Source organism: Aptenodytes patagonicus, chromosome 3 (assembly GCF_965638725.1).
Source record: "Aptenodytes patagonicus chromosome 3, bAptPat1.pri.cur, whole genome shotgun sequence".
Lineage (NCBI taxonomy): Eukaryota > Metazoa > Chordata > Aves > Sphenisciformes > Spheniscidae > Aptenodytes > Aptenodytes patagonicus.
In genome coordinates, this window is record NC_134951.1 from 37,838,933 (window position 1) to 37,855,773 (window position 16,841).

General features: G+C 38.5%; 1 protein-coding gene across 6 annotated transcripts in view; it reads left to right on the forward strand.

Annotated features, from left to right (window-relative positions):
• MYO6 (myosin VI) overlaps positions 1-16,841 on the forward strand; it is a 115,112-nt gene that overhangs the window by 29,529 nt on the left and 68,742 nt on the right. For all 6 annotated transcript variants that reach the window (XM_076333104.1, XM_076333108.1, XM_076333109.1 and 3 more), the window contains exons 2-6: positions 2,032-2,170; positions 8,334-8,403; positions 13,308-13,381; positions 15,498-15,627; positions 16,645-16,750. In XM_076333104.1, the coding sequence (XP_076189219.1) occupies positions 2,054-2,170; positions 8,334-8,403; positions 13,308-13,381; positions 15,498-15,627; positions 16,645-16,750 (497 nt within the window). In that variant the 5' untranslated portion in view covers positions 2,032-2,053. The remainder of the gene's footprint in view (positions 1-2,031; positions 2,171-8,333; positions 8,404-13,307; positions 13,382-15,497; positions 15,628-16,644; positions 16,751-16,841) is intronic.

A 16,841-nucleotide genomic window follows, 5' to 3' on the forward strand; every position in this document is an offset into this window, starting at 1 on the left:
AAGTAAAGAAAAAATGTCCAACAGCCAATTGTGAGTGAATACAGATGTTGTTTTACAGGATTTATTGTACAATGCTGGCAACACATGGTGAATATGATCTTCTTTTGTAGAGTTCATGGGATGTGGCAAAAGGTTTGAAGTAAATAGAAGTGAATGTGACACTTGAGGTTTTAGAACATAAACTTTCTATGAGTTGTTGAAAGAAGTTAATATGCTCCATTCATGGGGGGAAAAGTAAACTGCATGTTTTCCTGTATTAAATACAACATTTTAAATGGCATGAATTGCGTGAGTAGAATACACTAGAAACATTTGTTGAAATCTAAATGAGCTTCTTACATCCTGAACTGCATTTAGGGAGGAAAAAAATCTGAGTAAATCTAAACACAAAACCAGGTATCAACACTAAATTAAGAACCCTATAGTTACTTTTTTCCATCTCTTCAGAACATTAGTTCATTTAAAAAATATTTGACTTTGCATTCTGAGTCTTTGCTTTAGAATTACTTTTTATCTTCTATCATTTCATATTAAAGTTAACAGCAAATTGTCTTATTCCTTGACAAGTAAGATGTTAAGACCGACAGCATTCTCAAAGCGGTCACAGCAAGCCTTTTCCTTCTCTTCAAACCTTTCTAAAGTCCTTGGAGGCAGCAAAAAGCAGGTCATGTGCAGCATGTCCTGACAGATCCTCTGTGGGACAAGTGTCCTTTTCTGCCTCGTGGTTGTACAGCTTTCTGGTGGGCTGATGACTCTTTTTGCTTACTGCTGCTTACGGCAAAAGGGTCTGCAGCCTTTCCCGGTTGTGAGACATTTTGGAGCTCCTTTTTCCTTCAGATGTGGGAAAAGAAAAATGTGGGACATGTTTCCTAGCTTACAGACTCTTGGATTTTGCTGCCAGTGTTTTCTTTGCTGCTTGGCAGGCTCATTTCGTTCATGCTGAGAGAGGCAAGTTACACCTTGGTGATACGAGATACTTTTTACAAATTTTGGAATCACTAAAACATGTCAGTTTAGTATGTGAATGAGTTTTGGAGGGGAGTAAGAAGCGGCCAGGAGAAGTGAGCCTTTCAAGCTGTGTGGGCTCCCTATTCTTATTAGGGTAAGGACTATAAAGTAGATTTAAAAAAAAAAAAAAAAAAAAAAAAGACTAATTCAGTATATTTAAAATGGCACCGTTAGCCATTCAGAGTGTGCCAATCCTGGCAACTTTCCTGGTTAGTTCAATGAGCATTGCGTGCAATCAAATACTCCTTTTAATTGGGAGCTTATTCAACTGCATAACTTGAGGAGCCTAAGGTTTGAATGTCTTGGCCTTTGCATCTATTTCACTTGTGGACTGTAGATTCCTCTAAAATGATTTTCACACCATATTTTTATAGAAAGTGAGGTTGGTGTTCTGTAAGAGGCAGAGTTGTAATGTCATAGTATCGGAGGTCAGGCTCTCAAAAGCTTGTAATATGATGAATCAATTGTGACCAAATATATTTGTGGGTTATTTAAAAGCCGTATGCCCAGCCACGTGAAGAGTGGGCACGTTCATTTGTCTGAAATGAGAAGAGGCTGTGTTTCTGCTCACATGCCTCGACATGTGCCCGTTACAGAAATTCACTGTGTGCATATATATGTGTGTGTGCATACACGTGTATACACACATATACTTATGTATATACGCACTCCTAGTACAGTCTTAGCTTTGAATGTCTTGTACTTCTATTTTGATCGTGAGATAGACCCCCTTTTTGGTTCACAAGTTAGGGAAATCGGGAAAAGAGCTGCAGGGATTAGTCTGTGGACCCCCCCCAAAATTGATCTGTTCTTGAATCTTCTCCATACCCAGGTCTGAGGGGGTCCTCTGTAAGCAAAGTGTCACAGGTTGGAAAAAGGCTGGAAGAATCTTGTCCTGACAGGCTGGCTACTTCCGCATGGAATAACAGGAATAAACATCATAAAATAAAGTCTATATAGTGAATCCTGATAGTTTACTAAATTTGTATACAAACTTCTTTGTTTATTTTGTTTTTCTTACAGGAAATACTGGATAGATCCCACAATGGAGGATGGGAAGCCCGTTTGGGCTCCACACCCAACTGATGGGTTTCAGATGGGGATGATTGTGGACATTGGCACTGACAACTTAACTATTGAACCTTTGAATCAGAAAGGCAAGGTAAGTGTCTCACAAGCAATGGAATGGAGGAAAACCTTACAAAAACTATTTTACCTGTAGGCCAAATCTTTACCAATATCTACCATTACACACCTGAAAGAGTGGGAAATAATTTTTCTCTGGCTAAGGATCTTTGTTTAGCTTTAGTGTGCATTGCAAATGAAATATCCCACAGATAAGTGCTTGCTATCTGTCAGTTATCTGCATGTGTGTACCTGCTCATGAAAGACAGAAGGATTGAATCTCCGTAGCCATTTGATTCAGCACTGTATACTTTATTTTTCTAAATTAGAGACTGGTTAAGAGTCTGCTGTTGAGATCAGCTTCTCTCTTTTCCCTTAAATGCATGGGGAGAGTGTCCTACAGGGGTGTCCTAGACGCTGGCTTAGATTAGACACCTCACTGTTAGACTGGTGAAGGCTAACATGAATCTAGGCTAACATGAATCTTGTGAAGGCTAATGAATCCTCTTACCTCAAGTAGCTTGAGAAGTAACACGATGTCAAACAAAGGTCCTATGGAATTGCTACATCAAATTAAACGCAAAATAAATGTAACTTTTAAAATGAAGTCCTAATTCATCCTAATTAGTGTGTTCCAACTGCTTCATTTATGACGACATCTTTCAGATGCAGTATGTTGTAATTAAATGTCAGTTTTTACAGGAAGTACCTTGTATCTATCAATTATCCTAATTCAGATGGTCAGCATCCTGGTTTTTACTAGCTGGAATAAGATCAGACACTGTTTTAAAAGTTGTGATTTTGGTCTTTTTGAATATGTGATATGTGCCCTTCCTAACAATTTTGTCCTTTCTGTATCTTCAAGTATGGAAAAGACAACATTTTTTTGTAACTTCTTTTTTCATGTCAACAATAATAGACTGCCTTGTCACAGGTCAAAAGGTTATGCAGCAGTCCTTCCTTTTGGGGGGAATGTTTATAGGCTTTCTTTTTTCTACATCTTGGAGAGGAAGTTGATTTTGCTTTCCTTAGAAATATAAAGCAAATGTAACGTCTGATTTTTGTGTGTGAAAGTCTGTAGGTTTAGTAGTAGTGGTATACATTCTTCAGTTTGGGGAAGAGAAAATTATTCAGACGAGAATATTAACTATTCCAAAACTATGACTAAGTAGTCTTTAACTGACTTAAAAGATTTTGACTCCCACCACTATTTCTGTTTATATCCCCAAATGGTTCTGATGTGATAAAGAGCAAAAGTCTGTATACTGAAACAGAAACAGGCAATGAAGAAATTCCTGAGTGACTATTCATTTCTAACATATGCTCCTTTCAGGGAGCATATATAATTTTTTTTTTTTGTGAAACCAAAAAATGATCCTAAAATACAAATATTTTGCTTCATGGTTCACAACAAACAGTCTCTTTTGTCTAGAAGGTTTGTTATTCTGTTGTTGGCTGTTTTCTTGAATTAAGCAGATCAATTAAGGGCCTAATGCTCATTCATCTAAGGGAACAAACACTTCACAGTTTAAATACCGTAGAGATTATTGTCCTATATTTCTAATTATCAAACTTCCTTATATTAATAGAGGTGGAGTAAAACATTTTCTTGATTACCTTCTCAGTCTTTTCAAGGTGTCGTTGATTTCTTTTTATAGTGAAATGTTTCTCACTGCTTTTTGTCTTTTTAAGAAGACTCTGTTCTTGTGCGCTTAGAACATTAATTTGAAGTAGTCAGCATTAATACCCATTATTATCAATTTTGTTTACTTAAAATGATAGTTCAAAAGTGCTCTTCGGTAAGAAGGAGTGATCCAGCAGCTCCAGAGTTGCCCATGGTAATTACAGGGAGGAGAGGAGTAACCTGATCTTGTAAATGTATCCGGGCAGTGTAACTTATTATTATTTTTTAATCTGGGTCATTAACATGTCATACGTATTCTCTGTAGGCGCTGGTAGCTCACCAGAGATCACAGGCTGAAAAATAAATGTGTATGCATATGTTTGATTATTGCCTTTTATACCACTTCATGGTTAATTCAAATATGTTGTTAATAACTGCAGTAAATGCTGCAAGGCAGCAGTTTCACGATGTCTTAAAATCTTCCCTCCCTTCCCCACCCGTAACTAGCTCTGGCATTGCAGAGTGGCACCCTCTCGGCTCTGCTCGCAGAGCTGTGCATGACATGGCAAATGAGGTCAGGGAACAGATCCACCTTAAAAATGAAGGAGTGGAAAGTTTTCAGGAGGGCAGCAAGCAGTGGTAGGAGGACGAGGACCTGAGGCCCGCGTGGCCGTAGATTGCTTTGTATTACGAAACCAAGTTACCCAGTCCAGACTGGGTGAAGGTAGTTGGTTAACACACCGATTTACTTATAAACCAGCAATAGCAGTTTTGAGTACCGCAGCTCATACAGAGTTAACAGCAGCATTTACATTTCTGTGCGGAGGCTGGGTGTCTGAAGAGAGGCGGGGATCTGAGTCACCTAGCTTGCGTTGTATGAGGAAGAGTAATCCAAGCTGCAGGAGCGTGTTATCAGAACAGAGGATGTGTGTGTTACACGATGGGAGTTACTCCCCGAAAACTAGATCATCGGCTTGCAAGGCTGATAAATGCCACGACTGGAAAGAAAACAGAGAAACTGGAGAGGGGTTTGCTAATGAGCGCGGTCCCACCTAGGGCTGGAGCGCTGCCCCGAGGATGGGCTCCAAACCCGAGCGGGGGGCTGGGGCTGGGAGCCCTGGCCTGTGTCCCACCAGCAGTCGCATGCCAGTGTACAAGGAAGGAGGCGGGTAGAAAGGCAGCCAGTTGTTAAACTCAGCTAGCACTGCATTTGCTTCTGCTTGGAGTGTACTTTTCTGAACCGACTGGGAATCCTAATCTCAGATTCTGTTGCATATATCCTACTTTGTTGTGTTGCTTGGTGCTGTAACAGGGAGAAGGCAGATGACAGCGAAATTGCCAAATGGGAGATTTACTCTTTTCCTGGAGGTAGCAAATCTAAGTTAGGAAGAGGTGCCTCGGAGGGACTTGCACCCTGAGGTGCCATCCTGGGATCCTCGTGGCACTGAGGAGTAGGGGGCAGGCATTTCCTAGAGCGTCAGCAGTAGTGGGTTTCTGGCAGTTGTTGGGAGGGTGTGTGGTGCTGCAGGCACTTGCTGACACCCCTCCTGCCGTCAACTTAGAGGCACCTTACGGCTCTGCACCAGTTCTGAAGGGTCATGGAGGGCTTTATGGGGCACCTGCTCTGGTATCCTGTGAATAACCAGAAAGGTATTTTCCTGGGCTAAGTATAAATGAATAAATGTACATTGAAAGTAAGGATCAGAACGTCCAAAGTTCAGTGTTTCAAGCTAAGGGTTTTTTTTAGCAGTGAGTGCAGCTTGCTTGCTCAAATGAGGCATGTTCTTGTCTGTCTTACACACTGTTTGTACTGCTTTCGGTTGGTTTGTGAAATACAGCTGAGAGTAGGGATGCCTCCTGTCTGTATCTGGAAGGCATAAAGGAAGACATGGTTACACATATTAGATTACATGCTAGAAAGAAGATCCTGCTTGAATGGAAAGATATCTTTTTTCACTCATCTAGTTTCTGGGAGAATAGTTAAGATTGCCATTGGATTTCAAGGGCTGCTTCATTACAAAGAGCAGGGGGGAAAAAAAACCCTACCAAAAACCCTAAACCTTCTGTTTTGCCTCCTGAGACCACTTTAGTGTCTCATAAGATTCATATGCTCTCCATTTTCTTAGAACAAGTTTGTCCTAAGCTATGTCTTAATGCAAAATCTTCCACCAAATGTCTGAAGTGTTTTCTCCTTACAATAAATGTTTAAAAAACCCCCCAAAAATAATGGAACAATATAGTAAAGAATTTCTTTGGGTATTTTTTTTGTTATTGATAGACCTGGGATACCTTGCCCATTTACCTATTTAATATATTAGATTTTAATAGTAATTGGCAATACTGAGCTTTGCACATCTAGCTAACGTACTTACCTACAAAACAAGTAATCACCTTACATAAAGCAGTAGTCCATCTGTGTCATACAGGAGTGAAATTCTTTGTTGACGTAGTTGAAGCTAGGCTTCCTGTTCTGATCTAAAAAAGCAGCAGAAAAACATCAGCTTTCAGATAAGTCATCTTCATATTGCTTATTTGTTTTATCACTTCTGAAATATTCTAGAAAGTAATTCACAATTCACATTGAGTGAAAAAAATTGAGGACAATACAGCATGAATTCTCATTATTTTTTTCATTGAAATTTATCTTGGATCAGAAATCTGAGTGGTGAGGACATTGAAAAAGTTCTTCCTTCCTCTTCTGGGATAAGATCTGGTATGGCTGGCTTTAGATCCATGAAATGTTAAAGTATCAGAGATTTGTGAAGAGTCTTACAGAATAGCTGGGCATCATGTCCATTCTCTCCTGTGAAAAAAAATTCTGTCTTTGTTAGTGGTTAAACTTGGGTTACACATCAGCAGACAAGAACAAGAAGTGAAGTTAGATTTTCGTGAAGCCAGTCATGCTCTTTTTGAACTTTTCCACTGTTTCATGCACAGTGAACTGATTACGTGGGAAACTGTTGTGTTCAAATATATCTTTACCCAATGAGATATACCTTTATTGTTGACAAACTTGCAGAGAAAATTATTAGGATAGTATGTTCTAACTGCAATATTGTGAGAGGGAGGAAAGGGGGGTGAATCTCTGCCCTGCTAAAACTCTGAATAGCAGTTGGCAACTTTCTGAGGTAGGTAAAGACATTCAGGTCCTCCATGGCTCCACCAAGCTCTGATAAAGGCTATTTTGGTGGAAGTTGGTCCGATGGACATTCAGACTTTCCAACGTCATCGAGCAGCTCTGTTTCCCTTAGGAAAGTTCCTTGTGCATATTTTTCTGCATTAGATCCTGATAAGGGGATGACAAAATATAATGTATTATGACTACAAATTGCATACTTTATGACAACTTTGTAGGGAAGGGATATCGTAGACTTACTGTTTTCTGACTGGCAGCAATTAGTTCTGCTCCGAGACATTTTTAACCCTTCGCACTTCAAAGGGAGTTGGAATTTGTGGCTGTTCATGATGGTGTAAGCTACAAGAGCTCACATACTGTGTCTGTTGTACTGAAGCAAAGATGAAGCAAGTTGCTGTATTTCTCCTAAACTTCCATGTGAGCTGTTTCTCATGGGACTGTCTTGCCGAGTACGATGTTAAGCAAGCAAGCATGTTTGTTTATTAAGGTCATTCTTTAGATCCAGTTGGTTGCCTTTTCAAATATTAGACTAGACTTCTTGTCTCCGTTTCCATGAGGAAAGTGAGACTCTGCCTGCAGCAGCATGGCGGCTATCGTGTTTAATTGGTGCAACAGGGTTTTTGTTCATTCATAGGTAGCTCAAACAAGCCATTACTATGGTAAACAAAAAAGTATAATTAAAAGCCTACCTCTTACAATAGGTATTTTTTTTACAGATGCTGTAATGCGTCTGTGCTAGGATGTTTTTCCTTCCTTTTTACAACAATGTAAATTATGATTTCTGGAGAATGAAGAAACAAAGTTGCTTTTGTTATGAATTTTTCCAGTTGGACTTGAACACTTGATAAATGGCTGTTTTGTATAACTGGAATACAAGGGTTGAAGGAAGGTCTTGTTTTACTTCAGTATTGATTTATTGAAGAAAAAAAACCAACAAGCAACAACCAAAGCTACAGTATTTGGGGATACAGAGGATATTATGTATTGAACATTTATATTTGAAGTGGGAATGTTATAAATCAGCATGTGATAATGACAGCACAGCCCTTTGACTGAACTAATAACTTGACTTTTATTCTTTGTGCTTCTTTGCAAAACTGAGGAAGTTGTGTGTCCTCTACAATGCTGTTCCCTTTGCAGTACTTTTTTTTTTAATCCTTATTTTTTATATTACACTATTACATGCAATTTTGGAAATGAACATCAAATATTATTGCTAAAAATATATATTATGACGACTGCATTTTTATAATGTAGCATAGTAATGTAAATGCAACAGCTCCTATCTGCATCTAGTAACTCAGTAAAATTTCCAAAGCTGAAGTATTTTAAACCATGCACAATTACAGTGCACTCACTTGTATCATTGCATCAGACATCTTTGAACTATATTTCTATTTTTATGGAATTCTGACAATGATAATATTTTTCATCTAACAGACTTTCCAGGCTGCTATCAATCAAGTGTTTCCTGCGGAAGAGGACAGCAAAAAGGATGTAGAAGATAATTGTAAGTTACAAATTTAAAAATAAATTATGCATTTGAAAAAAAAATCTGTATAGAAGAGAATATTGTTTCCTTACAAGCTTCCTGTTTCTTCCTTGTAGTCTTTGTTTTGCTTCTTTGCTTGAATTTATGTATGACCTCTACTAGTCCTTTAAACTTCTTAAAGTAAGCCCATTTTAAACATCACTTACTGTGGCTTTTTAATTTTTAGCTGAACACTTTAGAGGAAGTCACAGTTGCATTATTCCCACATACAACTGTTACATGACTTTAGATATATATCAGATGTCACCTAACTGCGTCAGGATCAACTGCATTCAGCATTATGGGGGTTAACTATATCTTTTATAGTGCAGCAAAAGAATTAGTTGCTTAGCAGCAGCTGTGTTGTACAGCATTTTCCTGCATGTAACCTATTTCTCAGATAGCATTCCTGTGGAAGTACAGGTAATTGAAAATAAATTTTAAGATAATCTTCCCAAAACTGGAGACAGGAATCTGGACCCATTGGGGCCACTGGAAAAGGAAATAGGTCATAGTGAATTGGATACAGGAGTGCTGCTGGAGAAGGAGTTTTGAGGTGAACTTGTATAATAAACTTCAGTGTTGACCTGCAGGGCTTTTATTTTGTTAAATATTTTATAGTTAGATGTGTGGAAAGAAATACAGTATTCAAATCTGGGGAGAGGGTACCAAGAAAGGTGAGTAAGCACTAGCATCAGCTTTTAGAGAACTGTTAAACAAATATTGTGCTGCTGTTGTTCTGTGTGAGCAAATCACAGAGAGACTCCTGTCTGGAAAACCTGATGAAGGCAATTCTTTTAAACATTTCCTATGGTGTTTACTGGTTGGTGAAAATACTGATAACTTTGTAAATGGTGGGCAAAAGTATCTTCTATTGTTCTTAATTTAAAATAGAGGCTAGGACTTTGAAAGTTGTTTAGGTGATTTAACCACAATTCCTGTTTTGGAATAGGGGTTAGTATTTATATCCCGTGACAGGAAATACAGCTATTATTACAGAATTATAGCAGCTCTGTAAGGAACAAGAAGATGAGACCGGAGGCTTATGATCTGACTTAGATGGTACAGTGTCGTTACAGGCGGAACCAAGCTGGTAGCCTTATTTCCAGTTGCTTATATTTTTGCAAACATTTACGTGGGTTGAAACTTTTCAAAGCTGGTATCTGTATTCTCTGCACGATTAATGTTAGGGAAATGCATTTAATCTGTGCATCTGTCACAGTGATTTTACTGAAATGTCCTGGCACCTCAGTGTCCTAGTGTCAGGGAATTGAAATTTGGAATAAGATTATGGAAATAATTTGAGATTCTAGCAAAATACTATTCAATTAAGTTAAAACAGTCTTCCTATCAGAGAAAATGTCTTCTTTGGCTTACTGAGTAAAATATAGACTTAAAAATGCTTTGTCCAGTAGTCCTTTCTGTATCAAACGTTATTTTGAGACGTTATAAGTGAGAACATAGTCTCGCTTTTTGTTCACTAATTGAGGTTTATCTCCAGGATGTGTGAAACCCAAGTTCATTTTCCTTCTCTGTCAGAGAGCATTTGTGCTGAGCACATTGATCTTTTTAAGAAGAAACTTTATAAAACACTGAGTACTTTCAGTCTCTCATTTATAATACTGTTCTGAAAAATCCTGAAAAACTAGTTAATAATACACACCATTCCAACCTATGCTTTAGTGATTAACTCCCTTCTAGGAAGTAATTTGCTGAAGTATTGCTTTTTTGCACCCTTAGTCTTTCATATCCCAAATGCATTAGCTGCAGGAGACACCTTTTTGAGAATCTAGCCCTTCCGTAAATGTGAATTTTCAGTAAATATTGCAAACAGTACAGAGACAAAGCATTTACTTCTTTTTTTTTTTTGTGATTCACACTCTTCTCACCCCCTCCCCCTCCTCAGTTTTGGGGGGTTGTCACCATATGTGGAATTTTTTTTTTTTTTTTAATGGCCAAGAAAAAGATTTTTTTTATTGATTTCTGGGATGAAACAATTTTAAAAAAAATGAAGGGGGGCAGGGTATTGGGTAAGAATCTTGGGAAAAAAAAAATAGTTCTACAGATGCAGCACCTTGCAATTACTTGATAAAATTATTTTCCATACAAGCCCTGCTTCATTGTGTGCACAGGAGAGCCAGTGTGAGTAAATTTCACATTGATATTTCCTAGCTTTTAATGCCTGACTTCACTTCTGTGAACTTTGTGTGTGTGTGTATAAGTAAATATATGGTCCACTAAATGCACATACATACACTGGTTATATTTAGGCATGAGCCATATGAATATTCAGAGTTGTCTCTCTGGTAACTTCTTTTACCTCTGGATATGGATGCCTCTTTTAAAGGATTTATTCTAAAGAAGATGCATTTTAATGTTGCTGACATAAGCCTTAGTTTGCATGTCTTGAGTGAAGGTAGTGACATTCCCTCGGGGAGCAAGCTCCCATTATGCACCGAATCTGCAGGTATAACTGCTTTAACAAGGGCTGGAATCCTTTTGCAAAGAGAGTACTGGGGATGAACTGAAATCTGGGGTCCTTTGTTGTTTAGATAATTACCAAGTTTTTATTAGGATGCTTAACTGATGACTGTTTCCTTTAAAACGTACTGCAAACCCTGAGAGGTTCTTATGAAGATACAGTCAAGGGAGAGGATCGTTTCTTTAAGTGTATGTAGACAATTACTATATAGTAGTTTCTCAACTCAATACTGAGAATCCAAATGACTTAAAAAAAAAATTAGCAAACTTCAAAAGTTAATGCCCTGCCCCCTCCTCCCCAGGCATACACAAGGGGAGAAGGAGGTTTTGACTTATTAGAGCAAGCAGGAGTTTCTGTTTCTGGCTCATTTCCTTTTAATGTCTCTTTCTCTTGGGATGACCTCGTTAGAAGAGGTGAAGGCAGAAAAAGGTCTGTGGAGGCAGACGTGCAATTTGTGGTCCCAGCACCATTTTCTCAGCCCGGTGGACTGAGTGTGCCTGGAGAGGGGAGGAGGAGAAGTCCTGCTGTGCAGCGCTGGGCGCCTGCGCTTGGTTGCTGCACGTGCCAGCGACTGCATGGTTAGTGGGGATGTAGGTCCGCTGGGATGACAGGGCAAAAGACCGTGGTGATCGGGACCAGCCTGCTGCTTCATGAAGGTATCGTGCACAGGCCCGATTTCAGGGCTGTTGTGACCCAAATGGAGATTTCGCTTAGGGTAAAGCTAAAGCATGCCTTGTGTGCCTCCACCAATGCAGGGGTGTACCTGCAAGGGATTTTGCGGAGAAAGATGGTTTCTTCTAAGTAACCCAGAAGTTGCAAGGTCCTTTGAGAAGCGTGAACGACTCCAGCCATGTGAAGCAAAGCTATATTTAGTCACGTAAGGGAAGGAAGGGCTGTTATTCAGTGGAGCTACTCAAGTCAGAGGAAGGCTGCACACCGCTGCTGAACTTGCCTTTGCTTCAGGCCGGTCTGGTGTAGGTGGTAGGAGGCAGAGCCACAGCCACTCCTTGGTCCGCTGCGGGAGGAAGGGTAAAAGATTGAAAACAAGAACACAGATGCACTTGAGAAGCTCACATTATCCTTTGCCAGTATCTTTTGGTTCAGCAGGAGGAGCATTGAAGGAGATGTTAAGAGCTGCTTACTGAGCTTCAGGCGTCCTGGCAGGGCGAGGTGGCTGGGCAGGTTGACTTTAGGTCATAAGAACTGGCAGCCCTTCTTGCACATTTGTGTAAGTAAGTTGGAATACATTTTTCTCTGCTGGAGCCCTCGAGAAAGGGCATCAGTCCAACCTGAGAAACAATTACGTTAGTCATTACAGATGAGGGGTGCATATGTGGCCCTCGTGTGAGGTGCGAGGTAGCAGTTACTATTACAGGCACAATGCTTACTCCATCAGCAGTAGTCAGATGTATACAACTTTTTAAGTGGCACTAATATTGTAAGGTTTACCAGTATGGTAGTCAGTCAGTTGTAACTAGACAAAACAGTTTTGTGCACTTGAATTTTAAGCGGTGAGAAAAAGAGGATTGAGCATATTTGAAAACGGAACCTGTGTAATGAGTAGTGCCCTCAGTTGGTTTAGGGTTAATGTTTTTAATGTTGTTACAATGGGAACTGGTAATGACCTCTATAATTAAGACTACTAACGCTTTCCAGTGCTTTATAGCTGAAAGCAAGGACTAGCTTTGCCAGAATGTGAACCCGTATGGTCTGAAGCTTTCTGTGGGTGCCCGCTCACTGCCTTGAGCCACTGCCTTGTAACATTTCAGCAGAGTTGGTTTGGTTATTTTATATTAAAGGAGAAAAATAAAGCTAGATTTTGTTGTGTTAACTTTCCCCCCCCCCCAACAGTTCTTTGAGGAGGCCTAGTAGCAACAAAATTCAGAATTGAAGCACGAAAGGTTGCATGGGTGCCTGGTGTTGCAATGATGCCTTGCTGCCGCCTCTAGACAGTATTTCCCGATTGAATCGGTGAATATAAACATCTAAAAATCACCAGGAGCCAGCAGTTATTCTAAATGTCAGTTAGGTGGCATTACCCCAGGGACACTGTGGCCGAGATTGGAGAGGGAGCTGGAAGGAAGGAAACAGTCGGTGTTAGGGATTGTGGTAGGCACCCGTTTCTGTGCTTACGGGCTGGCGTGGGGGGGACGCACCGTGTTCGTCTGAAGGGCTGGTGAAAGGGAGCTTACGCTGAGCAGGGCCTGTGTTGAGACTCTTGGAGTCTGACTCTTCGTTCAGCAACTTTCTGTAGCTCCAGTTGTACAGCAAAGAGCAGGTCTAAAACTGTAACCAAAGAGAGGGGAAGTAAAATTCTCCTTGATCCTAAGATACAGTTTTTCGTCTGTACACGAAGGTAGTCCTGAGCTCTTAATGGTATATGATTGTCTTTTATTTGCAGGTTCCCTTATGTATTTAAATGAGGCCACTCTCCTTCACAATATCAAAGTTCGGTACAGTAAGGACAGAATTTATGTAAGTATTACATGTCATGACAACCAGTCTAATGATAGATGGCCTTTCAAAAAATCAACAAAGCAAGTGTTTCCAATTCTGTTTTTTCCTATAACAGAAACTAAACAGAAATGGTAACATTGGAAGGTTAGGAGGTTTTAGGCCTTTTTTCTTTTTCTTTTTTTTTTTTTTTTTTTACATTATACCTGGTTTGAGATCTGAATCACGTTAATCACATTAATGTTAGCTGATTTTTACAAGGCAGAGCAATAGATTTTTCTCTACATGACTGTTCATGTGCAACCATAGCACAACGTTGTATCACAAAGGTCTGTTCCTGCAGGTAACTTACTTCGCCCATAGAGTAGCTGTTAACAAAGATGGTTTTCTTTCTTCATTATTTTTGAACGAAGCAAACAGGTGCCGTCTTTGACACCTCCTAGCTCAGATGTCCATCTTAAACTTTTATATTGCTATCAAATTGCCTAATTGTACTTAATGAATTCTGACTAAATTACATTTTGTCCTTGCCATCTGCCCGGACACTGACAGCTGTGAAACAGAAGAAAGATAAGAGTTTTCTTTCTTTTTATTTTTTTCTAATAGGAAGCTGGCCAGTGATAATGCAAAGCAGTTCTACATATTTTCTAAGTGTCTGTGTTAAAATAACAACTTTTGTTTTAGCTTACTGTTCTAAAATGTATTGAATTAGTTAAACCCTTTTACATAAATATAAAAAGAAAGTATAGTTGTTTTCCTTTGTTGCAGTTAACTTTACATAGCTATAAATTCTTTATGGCTTAAGATCAAGCACCAGCTTTAAAATAAATAAATAAAATTGGCCATTTGAATGCTGTTCTGGAAAAATAATAATTAAAAAAACACCCCCCCCCCCCCCGGGAAGTAAAATTCTAAAACTGAACTGGTTATGAGGTAGGAGGGTATTTAGGTTCATAAAGTCTTTCTTTCTTCATTGTAAACAAATACTACTAATATGTTGTCCTGAGAAGGTGTATTTTCTGGAGGAAAAACAAACAAAAACCAACCAAGGTTCAATTTCTATTTTAACTACTTTTCCCTTGTAACTTTAAGATACAGTTTGAATCAACGATTGTTTTTGCTTTTTGTTTAATGCTGGTTACCAGTATTTGCCTTGTTACTAAAAGGAAAACTAATGTTAGTACTTGCAGCTCTCGAAGAACTCTGTGCATATGTTTTCCTTCAGTGAAATAAGTGCTGAAAATAGAAACATCTAATAAAATTCATATATTGTGTGTGATCCAGCCTTCTATCAACATATCACGATAGTGTCCATATGTCAGTTGTTTAGGGATATGCTCAGTAACAACAAACCAAATAAGTTATTCAAGCTGAAGGTTTATCTGCTTTTTCTTCAGACCTTTTCCTGCAAATCTGCTTTTTTCTGTCATTCATACACCTGTTCTTCTTTGTATATAATGTGGCCATTATAACCAAGCTATGAAAGTTTCTTTTTTTCAGAAACCTTAAAAAACTTAGCTTCAGTCTTCCTTATCCTATGGAAAAGTAAAAAGCAGTCTTGATTTGAAATTCTTCTCGAATTCCTTCTCTACTAGAGAACATTTGCATTCTGTATTTCTCACTGTGGAAGCAGCCATAGCTAATTTCTCTCGGCTGAATGCTTTTATTGCCTGGCTTGAGCGCGTTCCCAGACAGGATCCTGTCAGTCCTTCCTGCTGAGTTGCTTCCATTAGATACTGAAAAATTATCCTCCTCACTGGAGGAGAGTGCGTTATGCTAGCCAGGAGCCTAGTTTATTCACTTTTGAGGAGGAGGTTGTGGTGTCCTATCCTTGATCCAGTAACTTGGACAATAGGAAATAATTTAAAAGGAGATTGGGAGAAAGGTCAAATTCAGGACATACTCCACAGCTCAGTGGTTAGGAAATTCTCCCGAGAAGTGCTTTTTCACAGAAGTCCTGAGAAGATAATTAGAGGAACTCTGAAAATATATCTGTTCTTGTATCTGCATTAGCTGGAGAGAATTGTAAATGTAATTGTTATACTTAGGCTATAGTCTTCAATAGTAATAGAAAATTGCTGTTAACCACTTGGTTGGATACTAGCTAATAGTTTGCTGTTAATTGTTTTCTTCACAGACCTATGTAGCCAACATTCTTATTGCAGTGAATCCATATTTTGATATACCTAAGTTTTATTCTTCCGATACTATTAAAAAGTACCAGGGTAGATCACTTGGAACATTGCCACCACATGTTTTTGCTATTGGTATGTATTGAGCCTGTATTTGTCTTTTACAAAACAAACATTAAATACTTCACAGTTATCCATAAATTGCCACCTGTAACAGTAATTAATTTACTTTAAACTGTTATAAAATAAAACCACTGTTTGCTAAAATTGCAAATCTTCTCGTCCTTGATATGCAGTTTGAAGAACCTGGAAATTAGCAACCCTGTTGTTATTATTCTGTACCTCCAGTGTTTTATGTCTGAAGAGTTTAAATATAATTTACAACCATTTTAAAAAAAAGAAAAAAGAAAAAAAAGAAATTCGGATTTTAGAAATGAAGAATGACATAATTATGACTGGCACTGTCTTTCAGTGTAGCGATTTCCTTTGCCTTTTACTATGTTGCCAGAGTACATGCACTGTTTCTTTTTATATATATGCTTGTGTTATAGGCAGGAAGTGCATTTAAATGTTATTAACGGGATAAACCCGCTTTCAGTGACTTTGTTTAAGAAAAAAAAATTTGGAAACTACAAATCAACATTTGACTTGTTAAAAGCCTTCTCACCATGTTGCATTTTGTAATCAAAAGTATAAATAGCTGGGTTTTTAGTACCTGTTGCATAACAAGAAAACTACCCATGTTTTTCCAAGTTTCCTTGTCTCGGATGTTACTTGTTACAAAGTGCAACTGAAAGTTTCCCTTTAAAGGACACATTAAAGTAAGATTGCTTACAATTCTATAAATACATTTAATTCAAGAGATTTAGTTCTAGGTGGTGGTTTTTGTTTTATTTTGTCCTGGATATAGTTGAGTAGGTTTTTGTTTTCAAAGACTTTAAGCTCTTACATGTCAGTGTTTGAGGGTGAGCAACTACAATGTAATTTAAAGGGAAACAGACTTTAATAAGTTGTAATGCACTCAATTGTAAAGATTTACTTTGTTACTCCTGAAAATGTTACATTTTAATTTTTGTATTGTAGCTTAACTTTATGCTTGCAACTCTCCTTAATATTAATTTTTGTCATGTTTAACGTATTCTTCTTTTTAAGCTGATAAAGCATTCCGTGACATGAAAGTGCTCAAGATGAGTCAGTCCATCATAGTCTCTGGAGAATCGGGAGCTGGCAAGACAGAAAACACTAAATTTGTTTTGAGGTTTGTGCTTTTGGACCAAAGTTAATAATTGAATTTCTTGTGTTCATGCGTTTGGTTGACATACAGACAGAGCAAATTGTAAAGTAATCAG